Source organism: Tiliqua scincoides, chromosome 8 (assembly GCF_035046505.1).
Source record: "Tiliqua scincoides isolate rTilSci1 chromosome 8, rTilSci1.hap2, whole genome shotgun sequence".
Taxonomy (NCBI): domain Eukaryota; kingdom Metazoa; phylum Chordata; class Lepidosauria; order Squamata; family Scincidae; genus Tiliqua; species Tiliqua scincoides.
In genome coordinates this window covers 34,630,127-34,651,548 of record NC_089828.1, presented here as the reverse complement: position 1 = coordinate 34,651,548, position 21,422 = coordinate 34,630,127, and the positions used below count along the sequence as shown (strand labels likewise).

Genomic DNA, 21,422 nt, shown 5'->3' with positions numbered 1-21,422 from the left:
CCTTAATCCGTTCCTTCCAGCAGCCAATTCAATGCTGCCTAAGAAGTCCCCAAGAGGAGCTCTCGAAAGTTCTGATCTGTCACTGCTTGTTCCCAGCATCTTGCAGGTAGATCACTTTAAAAAATGGAGGCTTGGGACTTGGGTCCTGTTAGCTGTTTGTTTTCTAAATGGGGACGGAGTTGACAGTCTGAAAGCATTTGGGAGACTTCTTCCAACCATGGAGGATTTGTCACTAAATACAAATTTGCAAGATTATTTTTTTTTAAAGGGAAGAAGAGAGGAAGTGTCCTTTTTGTCTCGCTTAATGGGATCTCTTTGCCAAAAAAGAGAGGTCTTCAAGGCACGGTGCACTTTGCTGGATGCTACTGGGTACGTGTCTTCTTGGCCAAGAAGGTGTTCCAAAAGTATTTTGGTACCCTCCCCACCCCTGTCTACCTTGGAGCTGGTACATTTTGTATCATTTTAGGGTCTTTCAGCATTCCCTATATAGTCTCTTCTCCTCAGGTGGTGCAGTAGTGCCACTTAACAGAACTCCTGGAGTTTTTTGGCACAAGGCTGAGGACACAGTATACTCTTGGCAAAGGCATTGATAGCCGTATAAGTTTGTGCTGCTCTCTCCATCAAGGACTGGGTCCAGCTTGCCTCATGTTGCCTTATACCTGTTGGCAATACAGAGAAAAGAGATGCATGTAAGGTCAGATTTAGCAGTTTTACTGTGGCAGTTCTGATGCTTCCAACTAGTATCTATTCAACTGAGTGGTGACTTTCCAGAGCACCAGGATAGAAACACACAGCTCCTGTGGCCTGAGATTACAGAACAGAACCTTGAATCTTCCACAGGTAAAGTCTGTGTCCTGCCCAGACTTGGTTCAGCCATGAGGCCAGCTGAAGTGGTTGCCTCAGGGATCACCTACCTCCATTCACCCACTTGCCTTCCAGCCACTCCTCCCGCTCCCTGGCTTGGAGAATAAAGTGAAGAGGGACAGAAAATAGTAGGCTAGAGCAGGGATCTCTAAACCCCCGCCCAGGGGCTGGATACAGCCCACAGCAAACCTATATCCGGCCCACAGCAAGCCTGTGGTTCCCTTGTGGGCCTCTGGCCTGCTGAAACCAAATGCAACCAGGGGGTTTTCGGAGGACCGGGGAGGCCATGCGCAACCAAAATGGCTGCAAACATTTGCCTGAAAACATCTCTTTCTGGTTTTGTTTTGTTTTGTTTTGTTAAATGGAAATGCCTTTTCTGGGCCCTCTGAAGGCCTTAGAAGAACATGTTCCGGGTATTTCCTGTGATGTGCTGGTTCTGAGGAATTTACTTCTGTGCGTGTAAATAAGCTGCTTGTGGGGTGTGGGAACGGGAGTCCATTTGAGTGTGTGTTTTATTTCTGTGATGTGTGTTGGTACTTGGAGAAATCCTGGAACTTTGAGCCCATTCATGGACTCATTCACCTAAGTTCTTTATCTAATTATTTAAATTTTTATATTTAAAATTTACTTATTTTTCTGGCCCTTGACACTGTACCAGATATTTGATGCGGCCCTCTGGTTTGAGATGCCTGGGCTAGAGAGTCAGACACTCCAGCCCACTGCTTTCTTCCATACTTTGTGGGTTGGCTTTGGTTTTTTTCCAGCCAGGGAGGAGCAGGGGCTGGACCACCACCAGCTAAAGGCAGTATGTGGCACACTACCTTGGCCACCAGGAAATCTTAGACCCACTGAACGAGAGCTGTTCCTCCTCATGGTGGTGGCTTTATAGTGTGTCAGTCATGGCTGTACAAAGCATTCTCACTCAGGCTCAGCACCAAAATATATTTCCTCAATGGGTGTGAAGGGCGAGCCACCCCCAAAAGGGGCTGGAATTGCAACAGAATACATCCAGAAAGTGAGGCAACAGACTGAGCCTTAAAGCTGCCTGGCAAGAAAGAGCCAGGGTGGGGCACCACATCACTTTGGGGGTATGATGTTGCTTCCTGCCCCTCAAGGCAAGTGGGTAACAGTGAATCATGTCTAGAACCACCTTGAGGAGAGGTGGGAATGGCTGCTGCAAAGAACGGGCAGCCCAACAGCTTTCAGTTTTGTCTTGGCAATAAAAAAGATTTTTAAGAAGCCCACAATAGGAATTGTTTGGCAGGCAACTGAGCTGGGCCAATGGACTTCAGCATCCCACCTTCTGGTATTCATTTCAGCGTGGTGCACCACTGAATCACCTTTTCCTAATGACACAAAGTTGAGTGAGCAGAAGGAGGGATGTTTTCAAATGCTCTGTAAATGGGGGGGGGGGGAGTGGATTTTTTGGGAAGGGGGGGAGAGGGTGCTATGCTTCCCAGACAGCATATCAATGACTACTCATCATGATGGTTGTTTGCCACCTCCAGCCTGAGAGGCAACAGCCAAAGGGAGAGGGGTGTGCCTTCATCGTCTGCTTGCAAGCCAGCTACAGGCAATGGAAGGACCATTGGAAACAGGCTGCTGGATCTTGTCCTAATCTAGCAAGGGTCATTTTATGTCCTTCTGGAGCTTCAGCTGAGATTCTTCAACAAGGCGTCCTTTCGTGAAGCTGTGTGCATTTTACTGGAGGCTTAAGTCATTCTCTGCCCTTTGTCTGTCTGTCTCTGCCACCCACTCAGGTTTTCCCAAACTGCAGTTAGGACTGCCCCTTGGGAGAAGCTGGCAGGAGTGTATGTTTTGGCACAGGCACTTGTGCACTCCTGTGCAAGAGACAGAAGCCAGATTTTGCAATCTATCTGTGGCCTACTTCTCTGGAAATGCTCGGGGGGGGGGGGAGGAGACAAGGTTCTGGCTCGAGCAAGGGGGTGGCGGCAGCCTTAGGGTTCTGCCTGTGTGTGGGTGGCCAAGTAGGCTGGCGTTAGGTGGCGTGATCAAGGGTGGCAGCATGTGCTGAGACTCCACTGCAGGTCTGTCGATACTAAGCTGCAATTCTCATCTCAGAATGCAAGGCAAGTCTGTGCATGTTTACTTAGTCGTAAGTCTCGCTGTGTTCAAAGAGGTCTGTTTCCAGTAAAGCACGCATAGGGTTGTGGTATTAATCTCTCCCTGGGATATAGCACAAGGCAGACACTCATAGGGGAAAAATTGACTTGCACCCACCAGGTTATCTAACCAGAAAACTGGCAGGAGCTGACCTGGTGAGTGCTGAATATGACCACGGTTACAGCAGATAGACTAGAAGGGTCTAACTTATTTGTTTTTATAAGAATCAAGTTTCTAGCCCTCATGGCCTTTGAAGGGAAAAAAGGAGAGGGGAAACATACTTTCTAATGTTTTATAGATGAAAAATAAACCTGCTTGCAATTCTTCATAATGTCCCTTGCCCCACACTGCTGTTTATCACTGAGGCTTCTAGTCCACTGCTGTATTTACTGACTCTATTAGGAAGGTCCTCGCATAGGTTTTACTGTGCGCGCTCTCTCTCTCTCCCTCCTCAAGCTGAAGCAACCATTTCTTTTTCTTTGATCTATCATAAAAATAAATTTTAACAAAAGCTTAAGCACTCACCGATGCTGCAGGTCGAACTCAGGCCAGGCACCCATGGAAGTGAGCTGCTCCTCCAGCTGGACGATGCGCAGACCAATGTAGCCCGAGGAAAGGAGCAGAACCACCACCCTGAGGAAGAGACAGAGGTGTAAAAACCCCAAATGAGCCGCAAATCAAGCCCCAAAAAGGGTTTAGCTGGTCGAAGATTGGGGGGAATTGTCCATGGATCAGCTTGCTTTTGGTATCAGGTCTAAACTGAGTAGTATGTGTACTAGCAATAATGACAGGGTGCCTCTAAGTATGGACAGAATACCTTTGTGCCAAAATTCTGTGGCAAAGCTGACCCCTGCTGGAAAGTGTAGAGTGCCACTGCCAGTCAGAGGTGACAGTTTCCAGGTGAGATGAAACAAGAGTCTGACATAAGACAGCTTCATATGTCTGGCTAAATAGTCATCTGTTAGGGTGGCTGTGCTGAAGGGGGTTGGATTAGATGGTCTCCAAGGTCCCTTCCACCTCTACCATTCTACCCCCACCTCTCAACCAAGCAATGCCCATCCACTCACAAGAACAAGTAGATAAGGATGACAATGTTGAGGAGGTTCAAGTTGTCCCACCAACTTGTCGATGACTTTTTAACTTGCCCTCTTCCTGCAGAGAGAAAGGATAATTAAGGCCTGGGGACCAAGACAGAGAGGAGTCCCTAGAGAATTTAATTAACTTAAAACAAAATCCACAGAAATGCTGTGAAGGATGCTGGCTGATCATCTGTTGCTTCACTGATAGCTTGGGATGACTGGTGGAAACATAGCTGGATATTATATTCCAAAAGCTGAAGAGAGATTCCAAGCAAACAGGAGACTAGCACTTATCCCACAGATTATACATCAGCCAATCATCCAGAACTATTACCAACCCATTGAAAACTGCCCCACTGTTCAGGCTTCAGACAAAACATTATACACCCCACCCATAGGGAAATCCAAGAAGCATTTCATTAGCGGATGGAGGAGTAAAGTCAGCCACCTTGGGAAGGCTGGATCCTACTCACCTCTGCTAGTTGCTACCTGCTGCTGCTGCAATTGAATTGTTGAGGGTTTCTCTATCCTGGTTGCCCCATCTGTGAAGCAAGATGACCCACAGTGAATAGGGGGCGGGAGGAAAAACCATTGTCCACAGAGATCTTTCAAGTGGACTGCAGAAACTCAACCAAAGCAGAGAAAAATTTCTGCTCTCTTTCAGATCAGAACCCAAATCTCTCCTTCTGTACTCCAGTGCAGCTGGACTGGATGCATTAAGTGGTGTGTGTGTGTATCTGGGCTGCAGATATAGTTGTCCAAAACACTTCAGTTTGTGGCTGATTAAGGATCACAATGTGCACAACCCGCTTCCTCCCAAGACTTCCTTAATCTAGAACAGTTGCATAGGAGTGCATAAGGAGCTGGGTTTGTGAGCTTTCAGTGTGGGACCAATGGGTAGATGGGGCAAGCATGGAATGAATCTGTGGCATTCTGGAACAGTAAGGAGGGAAGAGGCTCTCACCAGGCACCTCTTCGTCTTCTGGCAGATTATGGCTGGGATCAAACTCCCTTGAGGTCTACAAGGAAAGAAAAACGAGGATGAAGACAAATGCAGCATTTTTCTCTATACTTTACTCATCACTGTAAAAAATATGTCCTCCCTTTAGTCATCTTTCCCCCCCATAAACATAGAAGGCTCCAGTGCTATGGACCGTCCTTGTAGGGAAGGTACTGCAACCCCTAAGTCAGTGGTTCCCAAACTTACTTGGGCTGCGAAGCCCCTCGCTGCCTCTTCTTCCTGGTTCAGCCAGGCACCACACCACCAACTTATATCTCCTGAAATCTGGCAAGGTCCAAGATGGCAGTGCCAAAATCTCATGAGATTTTGTGAGACCCAAGATGGCGGTGCCCAGAGAAACAGGTTGGAAGGGCCCTGGGGGACATCCCACAGCTCTCCCGTAAGTATGCTGCAATGCCCTAAGGCAGTGTTTCTCAAACTGTGGGTCGGGACCCACTAGGTGGGTTGTGAGCCAATTTCAGGTGGGTCCCCATTCATTTCATTATTTTATTTTTAATATATTAGACTTGATGGTACCATGGTATGTAACTGCATTTGGGAAAATGTCACAGATCTGGACTTTTAACAGACTACTATGAAGATGCTTTTAACAATGATAGTCAATGGGACTTACTCCTGGGTAAGTGTGGGTAGGATTGCAGCCTAGGATTGTTAAAAATTTTCCTGCTTGATGATGTCACTTCCGGTCATGACATCACTTCCAGTGGGTCCTGACAGATTCTCATTCTAAAAAGTGGGTCCCAGTGCTAAAGGAGTGAGAACCACTGCCTTTGAGGCACTGCACACTTTGGGAACCCTCTAAGCATTTGGGTTATCCTTTCTGCATATTTCCCAGCTCTTTTCCCTGCTTAACAATTCCTAAAAATGAAATGCATGGAAGTGGAGGTTCATTTCTCCCGACTCCCCTCCCATCCCCAATGCCCCACACAGAGCCTCTTACCAGGGATATCTTGAGGAGATGCTCTGAACTGGTGTGAGAAGTACTTGGACTGCCGTTCTGGCTGCCATCCTAGGGCAAGGAGAAGGAGGCCAAGCATCAGTCTCCATGAAACTGGGGAAGTCTGGGGTGGGGAAGAGGTGGGCCAAATACTCATTCATCTAGATAATTCCTAGGGTGCCTTAGGGAGTAATTTGGGTGCTTTGGGGATCATTCAAATGCTTTAGGGAGTCTGCAGTGATCTGATTTCAGTAACCATTACATTATTTTGCACCCTCCTCTCAGTCCTATTTGCGTGACTAGCCACCAAGGGGCAAAGGCTGCTGACTGGCTTATTAAGTCTTGCCAACTCATAGTATCTGCTGTATCTGACCTGGCAGCACAGACCACCAATGAAGCAGCTAGAGTGTTGAACTAGGACTGAAGATGCATGTATTCAAATCTTCACTTCATAAAGCTCGCTGAGTGGCCTGCTGCTAATTTCTTAGCCTAACTGACCCCACAGGGTTGTTGTAAAGGTAGGGGGCATAAAATTAACTTAGGACAGTCAAAGCTGACTTAGTTACCGGGAGGTGTTTGCAAATGGAGCGCAGGAGCTGGTAAGTGCTGTCCCGTGAACGGAGTGATCCAAACAGGAACTGTGATGGAGAGACAGGGAATGCTCAATCACTGCAGGCAGCAAACAGAATGAACAGATCCTGCTAGAGGTAGAGACAGCAGCCTGGGCTCTGAATGTCAATGGCTATGGACCCGCTGGCCTCTCTTGCATAAGACCACAAGGCACCAGTGTCTTTGAGACAGTGCTGAATCCAAGCATGTGTTTATACAAGACTCGTACACAATAACATCTTGCATCTCTGTGAGTATGTTTGCCTGCCTGTCTTATCCTTGCAAATCCTCTCATGGTTTGGGGAGGAGAGGTAGCACTGGAAAGCTGAGGGAGAAGGGATGGAAACAATGACAGAATTCTAACATCAGGGAGAGATCCCCATTGGGTTGATCCAAAGCTCCATTGAGTCTAGTAACCCATTTCCCATAGTAGCAACCAGATGCCTTTGGACAGTGCACATAGGCAAATAACTTCTGCTCTGGTTTTCCAGCAACTGATATTCCAAGGTATATTTTCTCAGAACATGAAGGTTCAACTCAGCTATCATGACTAATAGTCATTGACTAGTATCCCAAATCCTGATGCTCAAGGGAGTTGCTTTAAGGAGTAAACACAGTGCCTTTGTGCCATCAGCAGCCACAACATCAATCTACACTCTCCTCTCATACCTATTTGCATGACTAGCAACCAAGAGGCAAAGAGTGCTCGCCATGCTTTTTAAGCATGGCAAAGGCTCAAGAATGAATGCAAGCCGACAGCTTTGACAGCTCACCTCAGTGATCTCATTTCCATACAAACAAACCACTATTTAATCATGATAAAATTTAATAATTATTTACTTTTAATATTTACATAGCAACAATTCTGCTAACTCCATAACCCACATTCTGTGCCAAGATAGCAGCATTCTGTGAAATGATACAAAGCTGAATAGACCTACCACTTCCCAGCACTATGAGAAGTTGATTTAATTATGCAAAAAAGGTACAACTATGCCGAAAGTCTTGCTACATTTCTTCCTATCTTTACAGATTTCACCTTGAAATTATTTGCTCTCAGACCTTCAAGCATAAGCTCAAGGACTAGCAACTTGGGTCTCTTATTGAAAAGGAAAAAAAAAAAAAGACACCTAAGATTTTTAAGATATGGAATATATTCTGGGTTTCTGTCATACATAGAACAGATATACAAATCTTTCTCCCTCCATTCTACACAGGACTCACCTTCTCCCCTTCAGTTGTACGGATCCTGATGGCATTTGGTACCAGGAGGGCAGTATTGGCTTTCTTAAGGACACTGATAGTTGGCACTGGAATGATGACCTGCTTACAGAACAAAGTGGGTGATGCGGGGGTGGAAGAGATGACTCAAGAGGATTCTTGCTCCCCTTGTTGTTCAGGGCTAATCATTATGGAAAACATGTACATGGTTGTTAGTGTTAGGTGAGGACCATGGATGTCTGTATCAAAACCTAGCTGGGATCTTCAAATGTTTTTCCCCCCATGACCCAGTGCAAGGGCAATGTTATCACCACCACCTGCCACTACAATCACAGCTGAGTGGTGGCTGATGAAGGGAATGGCAGTGATGGATATCCTCTCATAAGACCCACCCCCAGGGGCAAGGTGGGGTGGGGTGGAGGAAATGTAAAAGAGTGGCAAATAAAGGCAGGATAAATTTTGGGAAGTGGAAAAGCATGAAGCAACTGGGTTGTTTATTTTGACCTCACAATCCAGTGAAAGGCATCTTGTGACCCCACACTGGGGTTGTGACCCATACTTTGAAGAATACTGCCCTAGCGGATATATTCATACATATGATTGCATCAAGATCACTTTTTTGAAGTGTTTTATCAATACACAAGCATTCAGGTGGTGTAGAACAGTGGAAAGATGCTAGTGATTTGAATAAGTTGACAACTGTAATTGCACACACCCCAATTACAATTACCCAATTACCCCAATTGTAGTATGAAACTTTTTAAATAAAAATCTATACCCCCCCCCCCCCAAAAAAATCTATTTTTCCCAATTACAGAACATTTCAGAAATTCTCCTAGTTGATCTGAAATTCAGGAGGATTGGAACTTGGGGCACAGTGAAACTCCAAAACATTAGGAATGGGCAGGGCCAACTGAGGCGGTTGCCTCAGGTAATGGATTGACACATTGCCATGTAAAGGGGGGGAGAGAAGATTGATCTTACCACCTCAGGCTGGACCCTGGAATGGGACATGGAATGTCTGCTCCTCCCAGGTATCTAAGTGTGAACCTAAACCCATGAGGTCCTCCCTGAAACAGACCCACCGTGGCCTTCCATGGTAAGACTCAACTGCTCCAGCTTCAAAACCTCACCTTCACTTCCCGTCGCAGCATACTGCAGTAGAAACAGACGTGGTGGTGGGAGATGTACAGGCGGCCATGATAAGGGACATCCCGCTGCCAGGCACATGAGAAGGCTGTGGAACAAGGGGGAAAAACAGGGTTGGAGGTTAGGAAGTTGCGCCGTCTTGACTCCTTGAGTCCTATTCATTTATTTCAGAACAAATGGGCCCCTTTTTACTACAAACACATCCAGACAGACAGCAATAAGAGATCCATTTTCAGATGCTCCATTTTTGTTTTGTTTACGCTCCATGTTACCCTGCACATCTCTGATCTTGTCTGATCTTGGAAGTTAAGCAGGGTCAGGCCTGGTTAGTACTTGGATGGGAGACCACCTGGGAATACCGGGTGCTGTAGGCTTATACCATAGTCTCTCGAGACTGAAGGTTGCCAACCATGTGTGGGAGCACATTATTCCTGTTATCATGTTATCACCTTTAAAATTGTTAACAGCCTGGAAACAGGATAATTAAAGGGCTGCGGTACCCTGGACCAATCTGTCCACACGCTTGGATCAAAACCAGGGGCCCCACTCAGTGTGTCCATTTTTTCAGAGCTTTGGTGGGGAAGGGAGTGAAATGGACAGGCTTCTGACAGGACCTTTTCAGTCGTGACATCCAGGCTTTGGAACTCCATTTCTATGGAAGCCTTTTGGCCCCCTCAGTGATCCTTGTTCATCACTTTGTAAGTTTTGTTTCATTTTGTTTTTGTTCAGATAGGCCTGGTGTTGCTCACCCTGCTTGTACTTTGAATTTCCCTGTTCTTCACTATTGCTTTTTCATTCAGTTGTGTTAGCCTGAGATTTATTTTCCATGCCTATTTTTATTACTGTACTTATTTTGTAAATGTCATAAGCTACCTAGAAGGAAATGGAAATGGAAAGGCAGGAATACTCAAATGGATAAAGAAATGAGCAACAAAAAGAAAAAAAAAATGTGATTCCCCACTCGCTTGTGCACGTGTGCAAGACATGAGGGCTGGGTCTCTAAGGAAACAGCTTCCTATGCTTTGCTAGCAGATAACACTGTGCAATAAAATTTGAACTATTTCTTTTTCATATGTACATGTTGTTGTTTCTTTATTAATTTTGGTGCAAAGAGTTCAAAAATGCCACTTTTAACAGCATCAACAGTTACACTACCCCAAAATCTATTACAATGCATAATGCAATAAAAACACAAAATTTAAGATAACAAAAAAAAGTTTTTATGATATAAAAAACTAAGATTACTGTTGGAATCCACACTTCTGAATTGTATAAGAATAATTAAAAATTCAACTAACAAGTTTTGTGTTACACAGTGTAATCAAAGACATTATGCATTCAGCCATTCCTAATGACATTTGCAATCGTAGTTTCACTGTTGTTTAAATAAGTGCCTATTGAGAATACTGAATGTTTGCTATGATTTAGAGCAGAGATGTCAAACATAAGGCCCAAGGGCCAGATGTGGCCCCCAGAAGCAATTTCTCCACCACCACCCTTTTATGATTGGGTTCTCCCAGCGTGATAACTGGGCTCTTTCATATCTTGAAATTATGAACCAGATTTGCACATTTTCTCTTCTGTCATTTGCAGCTAATGAGTTTATATGTGAGAACAAAGTGCTTACTTCTGGCCATCATTTGCTTAATTATGTCACTTCCTGCTTAATGATGTCACTTCCAGCCTTCAGCGGGCACCATGAATACTATTCCACCCACTATATGACACCCCTGGTTTAGAGAATACTTGTTTGAAAAATATTGGTTCCAAGATTTATTTTCCAGTAACAACTGAGATATTTTGGGAGCTGCAAACAATGTGTTTTGCACATTAGTCCTTCTTTGTCTGCTGAATTTGTCACTTGCAGGTCAATTGCTATCGCTGCAAATTGTCCCAACTGCCCAGTGTTCCCATGACTGTTTGTTATAAAACTTTTTAATTATTTTCCATTTCATGCAAAACACATCCCAAAATAAGACAAGAAACAAACACCAGGATAAATTGCTGGGCAATTAAATGCTCACTGTCCAGGAGTGCCTCCTCTTCTGAGAGATCTTTAAAGACATGGTGGAAGTTTGAAGCATGTTTCATCAGCTGGCAAAGAGGCAAAAGAGGAGATGGGTTAGCTGGTGGGAGGTACAGATTGAGAAATACCTGCACTGAACTTTTATGATGACATGTGCTACAAGTCTAGAGACAGAATATGAAAAACACTGAACAATCATTATAATTATGCTTAGTATTTATTGAGGGACTTTCAGGCATTCTAAGCACTGTTTATTAATATTAATAAAATTATTGATGTAGGTATAAAATAAATATATTAAAATTATGGATTTATATCTCCAGGATTAGCCTAAGACCTCCTGGTGCCTGAAATGGCATGCAAAACACTGTCATTAGAATTGTTATATTGTTTGCAGTGCTGGCTTTACAATTATGTTTTAGATTTTAAATCTTTAAACTTTTAAAAAAAATCTTATATTGCAGCATATATTTATCAAGTAACGTAAACCACCTTGAGCATTTGGAAAGGCGGAGTATAAATGTTTTAAATAAATAGCTTTCCCCACGACTTACATTGGAGGCTGCACTTTTGTGCTGGGACAAGGCAGCTTCTTTCTCTACCTCTTTGGAGAAGGAGGGATCGTATGTTTTGGATCTAAACGGAGATGGAGAATACATCATGGAGAATACAGCAGGAGTGACTATTTTTGCACAAGTTTGTTTTTGCCTTTCCAACTTTTTCAGACTTAGTGTTTGAATTCAGAATTGTCATTAAAAACTAAAACAAAAACAAAAAACACTCACCAAAACTTCAGATCTTATGCCTTTTCCTTTTTAAAACTAAGGAGGCCATTCTATGCACATTTCTTGGAGAGTAAACTCAACCAAACCAAGTAAAGGGCAGGAAGGCAAGGAGGGCAGGAGGTCTGGTCTAGAGAGTAGAGCCTCCATTTGCCTGAGATAACATCTGCAGGTCGCCAGTTTGAGGCCACCAGCACCGTAAGACCTTGAAGTAGCTGACAAGCTGAGCTGGATTATTCCATCTGCTCTGAGCGTGGGAGGATGGTGGCCAGAATGCAATACCAGATCAGAAAGAAACATCTGAATGTTGTGGTTCTTGAAAGATAGAACCTTCTTTCAACTGTAAAAATCCCTACGGGGATTTAAATAGCCTGCTTATGTAAACCGCCTTGAATAAAGTCTGAGGAGAAATCTGAGGACCAAGAAAGGCAGTATAGAAATACCTGTATTATTTATTTATTATTATTATTAAAACATGAGGATTGCAGGCTTAGGGCCCAATCCTATCCAACTTTCCAACACTGATGCAGCCACAGTGCAGCCCCAAGGTAAGGGAACAAACATTCCCTTACCTTGAGGAGACCTCCCTGACTGCCTCTCCATTGCAGGATGTAGCACATGCCCCATTGGCATAGCTGCATCAGTGCTGGAAATTTGGATAGGATTGGGCCCTTACTCATGTCTGACTGTGTTCAATGGGGCTTACACTCAATAAGTGTGATTTACCCGGGAGTAAGCCCCAATGATCACCATTTGACTTATTTCTGAGGAAAACTGCTTAAAATGACATTTTGCATGTATTTTTAGTAACTATGGCAACATTATTGAGTGAACATTTGCCAAATTGAAACATTCTCCTTAAAATCCTTAAAAACTGTTTCCTGGCATGTCTGTCTCTCATTTAGGTTGCAAAGTTAGAAAAACAGGACACACACCATGGTGTGACTCTTATATTATGTCTGCCTCCACCATTACTATGGTGCAATATGTCTGTCTTCAGTATTTTCAGTAGCAGCAGCAGCAATCATGGTAATCAATATGAACTTTCAATATGCACAGTGGTTTGTACGTTCACAAAGACAGATCCCTGCCCAGAGGTGCTTACAAACATAAGGCCAAACTAAACGGAATGCAAGAGACCCTCAATCAAGAGACCCTCAATCAGAATCACCTACAATTTTTTAAAAAGAAAGAAATTAAATAATAGCGATACAGATGCACGTCCAGTCAGGACCACGGCACACAGGGAGATATCAAAATTCCCCTCAGAATTATACTCACCGAGACAAGGGAGGATTGGGTCCATTTCTGGGTCCCTCATTGAGAGGCTCCTCCAAACTCTGGGACTTCTTCTGCTCTGCCATCTTCTTTTTACTTTTCCTGTGTTTCCCAAAGAGATCAGGTACATCACTGGGGAAGGAGCGAGGTTTGGTTAATGATGTCATCCTGCCCTCCCTCATCCTAAGTTGCAGGTGGCTACCAGCACTTCCTCAAGCACAGTCACTCCAGTCAGAACCGCCCAACATTATTATAATGAGTCAACATCATCATCCCATTTTACAGATGGACAACAGAGGTGAAGGGATGGGTGCACTTTGAAGTTCAGTGAGGACAGATTTCAGAGGACAAGTTTTCAGATTTCAGAGGACAAGATTTCAGTAGGAGAGGGGGGACAGAGGAGAGCCTGATCTCCAGCAAGTAAAAAAGATCCCCTTCTCAAAAATAATTCAGATTAAAATGAATTAATCGTGTGTTTGATTCATTTCAAAGGTTAAAAAAAAAGGCATGGGGGGTAACGTTCAATTCCACCATGTACCAGTTCTTTGATTTACTTGCTGAATTCTTGCTTGCTCCAAGTGATGTCATGCAAGCCTATCATTAGCAACAATTAAACAGATTATGCTGCCAACAAGGATTGTGCAAATGATTAGCCCTGCACTGATACATAACTCAAGATTGCTATCATTTTATGTAACATCTCAGGTGATAGGAGAAGGAAAACAGCACTGGATACAATTTGTGTGACCTTTGCCCTGCAATAAAATCTACTAAAGCAGGATAGGTAAATGGAACCTCCATGGTCAGAGCAGTATACCTCTCAATAACTGGGGAACAACAGCGGGAGAGAGGGCTGTTCCCTGGAGGTGAGAAGGCTGGCTACCAGGACAAGCAGGAAGCTGGATATTGAAGCCTGATTCAGCAGGGCTCTTCTGACTTTCTTACATATGAGCATAGTAAGAGGAATTGGTGCACCATAAAACATGCTCAAACTGTTTACAATTCACGAATCTGTTCCTCTCCAAAGTCAATTTCAGAAGAAAACAGTTCCACTGCTTAGAAGCACAATCTGGCTGTGCTCAGTGCCGATTGGCTAGCAACTGTGTGATGTCACAATCCCACTTCCTCAGAACAGCGGCCACTTTCCAAAAGACTATGAAGGGTTTAAAACACACACAAATATGCAAGCAGTGCTTTAAACAATTTTTTAGAAGAAGCATTGTAAGTGGAGTAAATCAAGTTCATCAATTCAAGAAGAAAACTGGAAGCATAAACACACACACATGGTATCTTTCAGTCATTTGGACTTGGGTAAGCACAAGCTTACTAAATAAAATATTACCTCAATATCAACTATCAAATATAGTCTTATTCCAATGTTATTGCATGGTAGTCAACAAATACTGAACACCACTGTATGTCAACCATACAATATCAACATCTCAACTGTCCAATGTTATCAGGTGTCAAATAGCCAGAGGGCACTTCAAGAAACATACAACCGCACCAATTCACAAGATTATTTGGAGCAAGTTCTATGGTTTCACCTGCAAAGCAGAAATAAATCACCACTTTGGGGGGGGGGGGAGGATTTTCAAATAAGTCCAACCTTAGCAACCTTTGAACAAAGCTCTGGCTGCCAGCCTTGAACAAGCATGCAGGTATTATGGAAAGTAAAATGCTTAGATTTTGCCAGGAACAATTCCATGCTGGAAATGGCAATTGGGATTAATTTTATAAATTCTATTTGGCAAAACAGAATACAGGCTACATAACAAGAGCTAGCCTGGCAGCTTCCACATTCCTGGAATTCCTCCGCAAGCCACAAGGGGAATTGCCTGTGTAAGAACAGCTGGGTCCAGCAGGAGTGATTATACTTGGGCTTTATCCAATTCTCAGCCTACCTTCTAACCTCTGATTGCTGGCCAAGAAATTGTGTTTCAAGGAGGAAATCCAGGATTCACAATGGAGTGTTTTGAACCTCAGTTTCTTGCAAACAGGGATGACAATCAAGAGTTTTGCTTCTCAGCTGGATGTCAAATTTCACCTGGACACCATATAAGAAGAGCCCATCAGGATCAGGCCAAAGGCCCATCTAGTCCAGCTTCCTGTATCTCACAGTAGCCCATCAAATGCTTCAGGGAACACACAAGACAACAGACACAACCTTCGCCCGGAGACACAACCTGCTTCCTGCGTACCTGCAACAGGGCTTAAACCAGGGACATTTATTTATTTTCCACATTTTTGTGCCACCCTTACTCCAAGGAGCTCAGGGTGGTGCACGGTTCATTCCCCTTTTTTGTTCTCACAACAGTGGCGTCACTAGGATTCGTGTCACCCCATGCAGTCAGCAGGGCAACACCCCAGGTGGGCATGGTGATGTACCATCACCCCACCCCCACCAGTTTTTTAGCTGTACCTTTTGTTAGAACACAGATATTTCAATGTGGATTGTTTCATTGCATTCTGCATGAAATTGCGCATTGATTGATATATAACGTGATGGGATTATTCCACCAAACTCTGATTTTAGTGATTTTGAAAACTTGTAGAGTCACACACACAGACACCCCCCCTCCCCGTGTCAACTTACTAACATCTTATTACAGCAGTTCTCAAACTTTTAGCACCAGGACCCACTTTTTAGAACGACAATCTGTCCAGGACCCATTGGAAGTGATGTCATGGCCATAGTGACATCATCAAGCAAACTAAAATAAATAATTATAAATAATTAAATTAAAATAAAATAATTAAATAAGAGGGAGACAGTCCTGTTCCACCAAGTGAACCTACTCTGAAGTAAGTCCCATAGTGGTCAATGGGGCTTACTCTCAGGAAAGTGTAGGTAGAATTGCAGCCTGTGAGCCTACTCCTATGCATGACTTCAGAGTCCCATAGTGGTCAATGGAGTTTACTCTGTAGCCTGCCTGCAATACTCCCCACCCCTGAAAAAAAGAATCTGTGAGATTTCCAGCCCTCCCAGTGCCCAGTTTAAAGTTCTTCTATTTCAAGCACATCAAGATAAAGACCCTCCTGGTTTTGCAAGTGCAAAATTGAAAACTTTCCCCTTACCATTCAAGCCTCTTTTTTGTTCTTTTTAGGGGGGGGAGAGGCTGCCTTCTGTTGCACTGCAGCTCCATCAGATCAGGACCCTTCTGGTGTCCTCACATTCCCCTTTGCCTGGCCTGACCACCAGCCAGGGCACGTCTGCCTACGTGCGAGTAAATGCGACTGTGAGGCTTCTTTGCTTTCCATAAGGGTCCATAGACTGGGAGGGAGGCAGCTGGGAGGGAGGAACCTCCTTCTCTGGAGTTTTTTGGGGCTGCACTCATTGGATGAGGACCATTCTGATGTCCTTGGAGCCTCTCAGCCTGCCTCTACTAAGGCAAGTCCGCCTACTCGCGAGTAAACGCGGCCACGTGCTCAGACTCGCAGCTGGAAGGGGGGAGCTTCTTGGATGTTTTTGGGGGGCTGCATTCATTGGATTGGGACCATTCAGGTGTCATTGGATTCCTCTCAGCCTGCCTTTTCCGGCAGACTATGGCAAGTACGCATACTTGCGAGTAAAAGCGCGATACGGCTCACTTTCACTTTCCATAGGGCTCCATGCATTTTTTCCTTCCGGTTTTTTGGCCATAACTTTTGAACGAAAGGAGCGATTTCCATTCTGTTTCTTGCACTGCACTCCGCCGGCCATTCCACACCCAATGGTCTATGGCATGATGGGGTAGCTCCTAACCCCGCGATGTTAGCGTGTCCTCCCCCAGGGCACATCACCCCCCACGTGTCACCTGGTGCGGCCCGCACCCCCTAGCGACGCCAGTGTCTCACAACAGCCTTGTGAGGTAGGTGGGGCTGAGAGTGAGTGAGTGACTGGCCCAAGGTCACCCAGGAAGCATCAAGGCAAATTTGAACCTGGATCTTCCAGGTGTACACACAGTTCCAAAACCACTACATCATCCTGGCTCTCATTTTAATTATGGAGACTTCCCAGAATCTCCACCTTTCATTCAAAAATCAAAAAGTAAGTCTCTAGTCCCATGGTGTTGCCAGGGGGTGCGGGCCACACCAGGTGACGTGCCGGGGGGGGGGTGACGTGCCCCGAGGGGAGGATTTTAATTTCATTAAAAATTGATCTTAAAGCAAATTTTAAGTGTTTTAAATTGCAAGGATTTTGGTAGCCGCCTCGAGCACTCATTTAAATGGAAAGGCGGAATAGAACTCTGAAACAATAAATAAAATTATATTTATTGGTATCTTAGGCAATTAAATAACTTGCAACTAATGAAACATGAATGAAGGATTCACTGACAGTTATTTAAAGAATTTATATTCAGCCTTTCTCCTGGTCAGTGGTGATCTTGGCCCCGGTGCCCTCTGGGGCCACAACCACAAACTGCATCCCCCCAGTGGCTGGGCTGCCGTCCCCCCTCACTGGTCCTGCCCACTGCCTCCTTGTCCCTCCAAATGTCTTCTAAGGGCATCAAAACATCAATTCCGATTTCCCTGAGAAAGCGGAAGTGATTTTTTTGGCCCTCCAAGGGCCTTACAAGTCCTTCAGAGACTCGGGGAGGCCACATATGGCCTCTCCGGCCCTCCAAAGGCCTTTGGAAAGGAGGCAGTGGGGTGGGACTGGTGGGAGGAGGCAGCATGGCTGGGGGAGGCAGCAACGCCCCCCTCAGATGTGCTGCCCAGGGTCAAGTTACTCCCTGGAACACCTCCCCAGGTACACCACTGCTCCTGGTGAGAGCAATCAAGGCAGGGTCCAGAATTAAATAAAAAATAAAAACAAAACAACCCCCAATGAATCCCATAAAACAGTTAAAATTTTTATTAAAATGCCAGCCCATCATGTCACCTATCTAACACAATCCTAAATAAAAAGCTTAATGTCCCTCCAAAAGGTCTCCAAGGAGGGTGCCATTCTTAATTCCAAGGGGAGAGCATTCTAAAATCATGGTGCCGCCACCTGGAAGGCGCTGTTCCTTGCAGCTACCTCCATCAATGATGGCACAGTTAAAAGGACCCCCTCTGATGACTTCAGAAGTTCGGACAGATTATAGGGAAGGAAATATCCTGGTCCGGAGCTGTAAAGGGTTTTAAAAGTCAAAACTAGCAATTTGAACAGTGCTTGGAAACAAAGTTATGCATTGATGCTCCTCATTCACTTAAATGCATGCATGTGCTGCACACCTTAGTTCCTCTCACCAGATTTTTTAATTACAGGTTTACCCAGCCTTTACAACACCAGATGCTTCTGGCCCTTATGTATGCCCCATCTGGCTTCATACCAAAATGTACACAGCTCCACCCTCAACACATCCTGCTCCATCCATGGCCCACTAAAAACCTTCAGGCTTTTCCCAATCTGCTAGGTCAGTGGTTCCCAAACTTTTTCGACTGGTGGCTCCCTTGACCTACTGGGCCACTGGCTGCTGCTCCCCATTAGGGCTACAATACTACAGTTGCGGACCTTCCATAAGGTTCAATGGGGCAAAAATCCCGGGTACGAACTGCTAGGACCCCACGGAAGCCTCTCTGAGGCTCCTGAACGGGCAGAAACTGTGCTTCCGGTTTTCCGTGTCAGGGAACCTCAGAGAGGCTTCCCAGACGCGGGTGGAGGTCACAGGAGGCTTCGTGAGCCTCAGGTGAGTGGGGGGGCGGCTTTTGTGGGGGGGATGACAGCCCGTGGGGGGGGCAGCATTGCAGACCTTTGTCCCAGGCGTGAGTCTGGGAGAGGTCTACTGCTGCAATCCTTTACTTTGTATAGGGTGGTGGTTTTTTTGTGAGGATTCCACAGCTCCCTGGCCTGGTTTCTGTGGCTCCCTGGGCTCCCTGGCTCACAGTTTGGGAACCACTGTGCTAGGTTCTGCTTTGGCTCCACCCTTACCCATCCTGGCTCCACACCAGATGTCTCCAAGCTCCATCCCTGTCTAACCCACCAGGTTCTCTGCCAGCTCCATCCCCTGGCCACACCTACATAGGCAATTTTTTTTTTTTTTTTTTACATAAGGAATACCTTTTCCTTCCCTTCAACTTGCAGGCCTGTAAGTAGACATTGTGTGTGTGTGGGGGGGGGGGGCATTTTTAGTCAACGAAAAGACCAAAAAAAGTAGACAATGCTTAAAAACAAAATATCCTACATTTATTTATTTAAAAGTGTTATACTCTGCCTTTTCAAAGCTCACGGAGGCATATAACAGTGCTGAAACCACTTGAACAATATTAGATGCTAATCAAATTAGGCTGCAGTCCTAACCACACTTTCCTGAGAGTAAGCCCCACTGAACAAAATTGGACTTACTTCTGAGTAAACCTGGTTAGGCTTGTGCCCTTAATTAATCAAATTAGTTGCTCTAGTGCTTGTCATTTACCCCAGTGTCTCTGCACTCATAGGCCAGAACCCAGGACAGCTGAGGCTAGCTTTGCTGGGCAAATGGATACAATGAATGCCTGCTGGTTTCCCCCAGCACCACAAGTATGCAGACCACAAGTAAAGAGGACTAGAAACTTGAAAGTTGGAAATTTGGGGATGAGTGCCTTCACAGGCCCTCCTCTATGGGGACAAGTGACACAGCAAGTGGAAATCCAACTGGCCCTGTTTCATCAATCTTTCAGAACAGTCAAGCATGATCTTGTGTGTTGCTGGTGGAGCCAATAGTCACATCACCTGTAGGCTCACACCCTTTCCAGGTGTCCCAAAGGAATTTTGCTAATGCTAGACACTCAATAGTAGTTCTAATTCCAACTTCTATGCAATGTGGGCCAGTCCTTGCCCCAAGGAGCTTACAATCCGCAAGGGTGACATGCTATTATTTATGACAGTTGTAACTATGTTTGAGATAGACCATCAAGTAAGTGTACTATGTAGTCATCTTTCCCCCACCCTCGTTTGTATATTTGCCTTACTAAAACAAGGTTTTCTCCCACACCTCACATTCCCCAAAATGGTATGATCCACAGAATGCTGCCTTCTTTCTGGAAGGGGGAGATGGGGGAAAGAGATGGGGTTGGAGTAAAAGCATTTGGGAAAGTCAGGACATCAGAGGGACTTTCCATGTTACTTATGAGAGGTGGAGAGCAGTGGTGTAGCCAGAGGGGGGCAACACAGTAGGTTTTGCAGGGAGCTTCACCATAGTGTTCGAGGATGGGAGGTGAATGGAATGCCACCCCCCACCCGGAATGGCTCAGAAGGGGAGGGGGAGGGACCCCTTGCACGCTGCAGTGAGGCTCCCTGCAAAACTTAGTGCTTTCCCCCCTGGCTACGCCACTGACCCCAGTAGCTCCAAAGAAGGGGGAGAGAAGCCCATTGCACTCTGCGGTGAGGCTCCCTGCAAAACTTAGTGCTTGGCCCCCCCTAGGTACGCCACTGGTGGGGGGTCTAGCCAGAAACCAAAACATCTACCTGGATTTGTGGGGGGTAGGGTGGGGAAGATCCTGATCTTTACTGAAATCAGAGAGGGTTTGGCTGAAAGTCAGCACCCTTCATTTCGCCAGTGCTGGGAGGAGCTTAACACTGGAGTGGAAAATTTGGCTGGAAGCCAGGACACCTGGGTCCTCAATACAGCCCCAAATGGAAGACACAGGGTGAAGGTTGGAGCAAAGGGGGGGGGGGGATGTGGCCAGGAATAGATGCTTAGGCTTCCTTAATACTTCGGGGGGGGGGGAGATCCAGCTGGGAGATAGGGCTCCTGGGTTCCTCTTAGCGGGGGGGGGGGGGGAAGACTGGGTTAAACTGGAAGGACTGGGGAGTCCACGACTGCTGAAGTGGGCTGAGCTACTACCTGATATTGGCCAGGTCGAGGCTCTCGGGTCCGGTGGAGACTCCCAGCTTCACCATCCTGGAGGTGCGTTGCGCCAGCCTGATCCTGGCAGATCCGATGCCCGCGTGGTGAGTGGGGAAGGAGGGGAGCAGCCTCCGTGGCGGTCCGCTCGATCTCTTCCCTGTCCTTCCTTCCTTCCTTCCTTCCTCCTTCCCTCCCTCCGAGGCTTTATTCAGCTCCCATCTCAAAAGGGGGACCTGAGATGGAGCGACAGACGTGCCTCCGGAGCTGCCTGACTTGAGGCTGCGAGTCCCAGAGCCTCCCCGAGTCGAGTCGTCAGCACCCACCGTCAGAGCAGGACAGAGCTCTTCTGGGTCACTGCTGGAGCCGATCTGGAGTGACTCTGAATCACTCCATTGAAGGGCTTGACAACCGCCCTCTTGTGGTTGGACATCAAAAGGCAACCAAAGCATTTAGGAGAGCTGGACATGTGTTGGAAAGAGAGGTACCATAAGAGCCAGGGACGTGTGGTGGGTGGGGAGGCAGGTGAGGCAGTGCCTCCC

At 45.8% G+C, this 21,422-nt stretch overlaps 1 protein-coding gene and 1 pseudogene across 1 annotated transcript; one reads left to right on the top strand and one right to left on the bottom strand.

The window, feature by feature from the left end:
• Positions 1–2,339: 2,339 nt before the first annotated feature.
• Positions 2,340–21,332, bottom strand: LOC136658750 (GRAM domain-containing protein 2A-like). Its single transcript, XM_066635600.1, has 13 exons — positions 20,881–21,332; positions 13,094–13,222; positions 11,585–11,666; positions 11,029–11,098; positions 8,989–9,092; positions 7,859–7,957; positions 6,592–6,663; positions 6,029–6,097; positions 5,032–5,086; positions 4,541–4,609; positions 4,056–4,140; positions 3,514–3,621; positions 2,340–2,373 (listed from the first exon to the last, which is right to left on the bottom strand). The coding sequence occupies exons 1-13, from the start codon at positions 21,330–21,332 to the stop codon at positions 2,340–2,342; spliced, it is 1,428 nt and encodes a 475-aa protein (XP_066491697.1).
• On the top strand, positions 9,259–9,378 carry LOC136659622 (5S ribosomal RNA; annotated as a pseudogene).
• Positions 21,333–21,422: the final 90 nt, after the last annotated feature.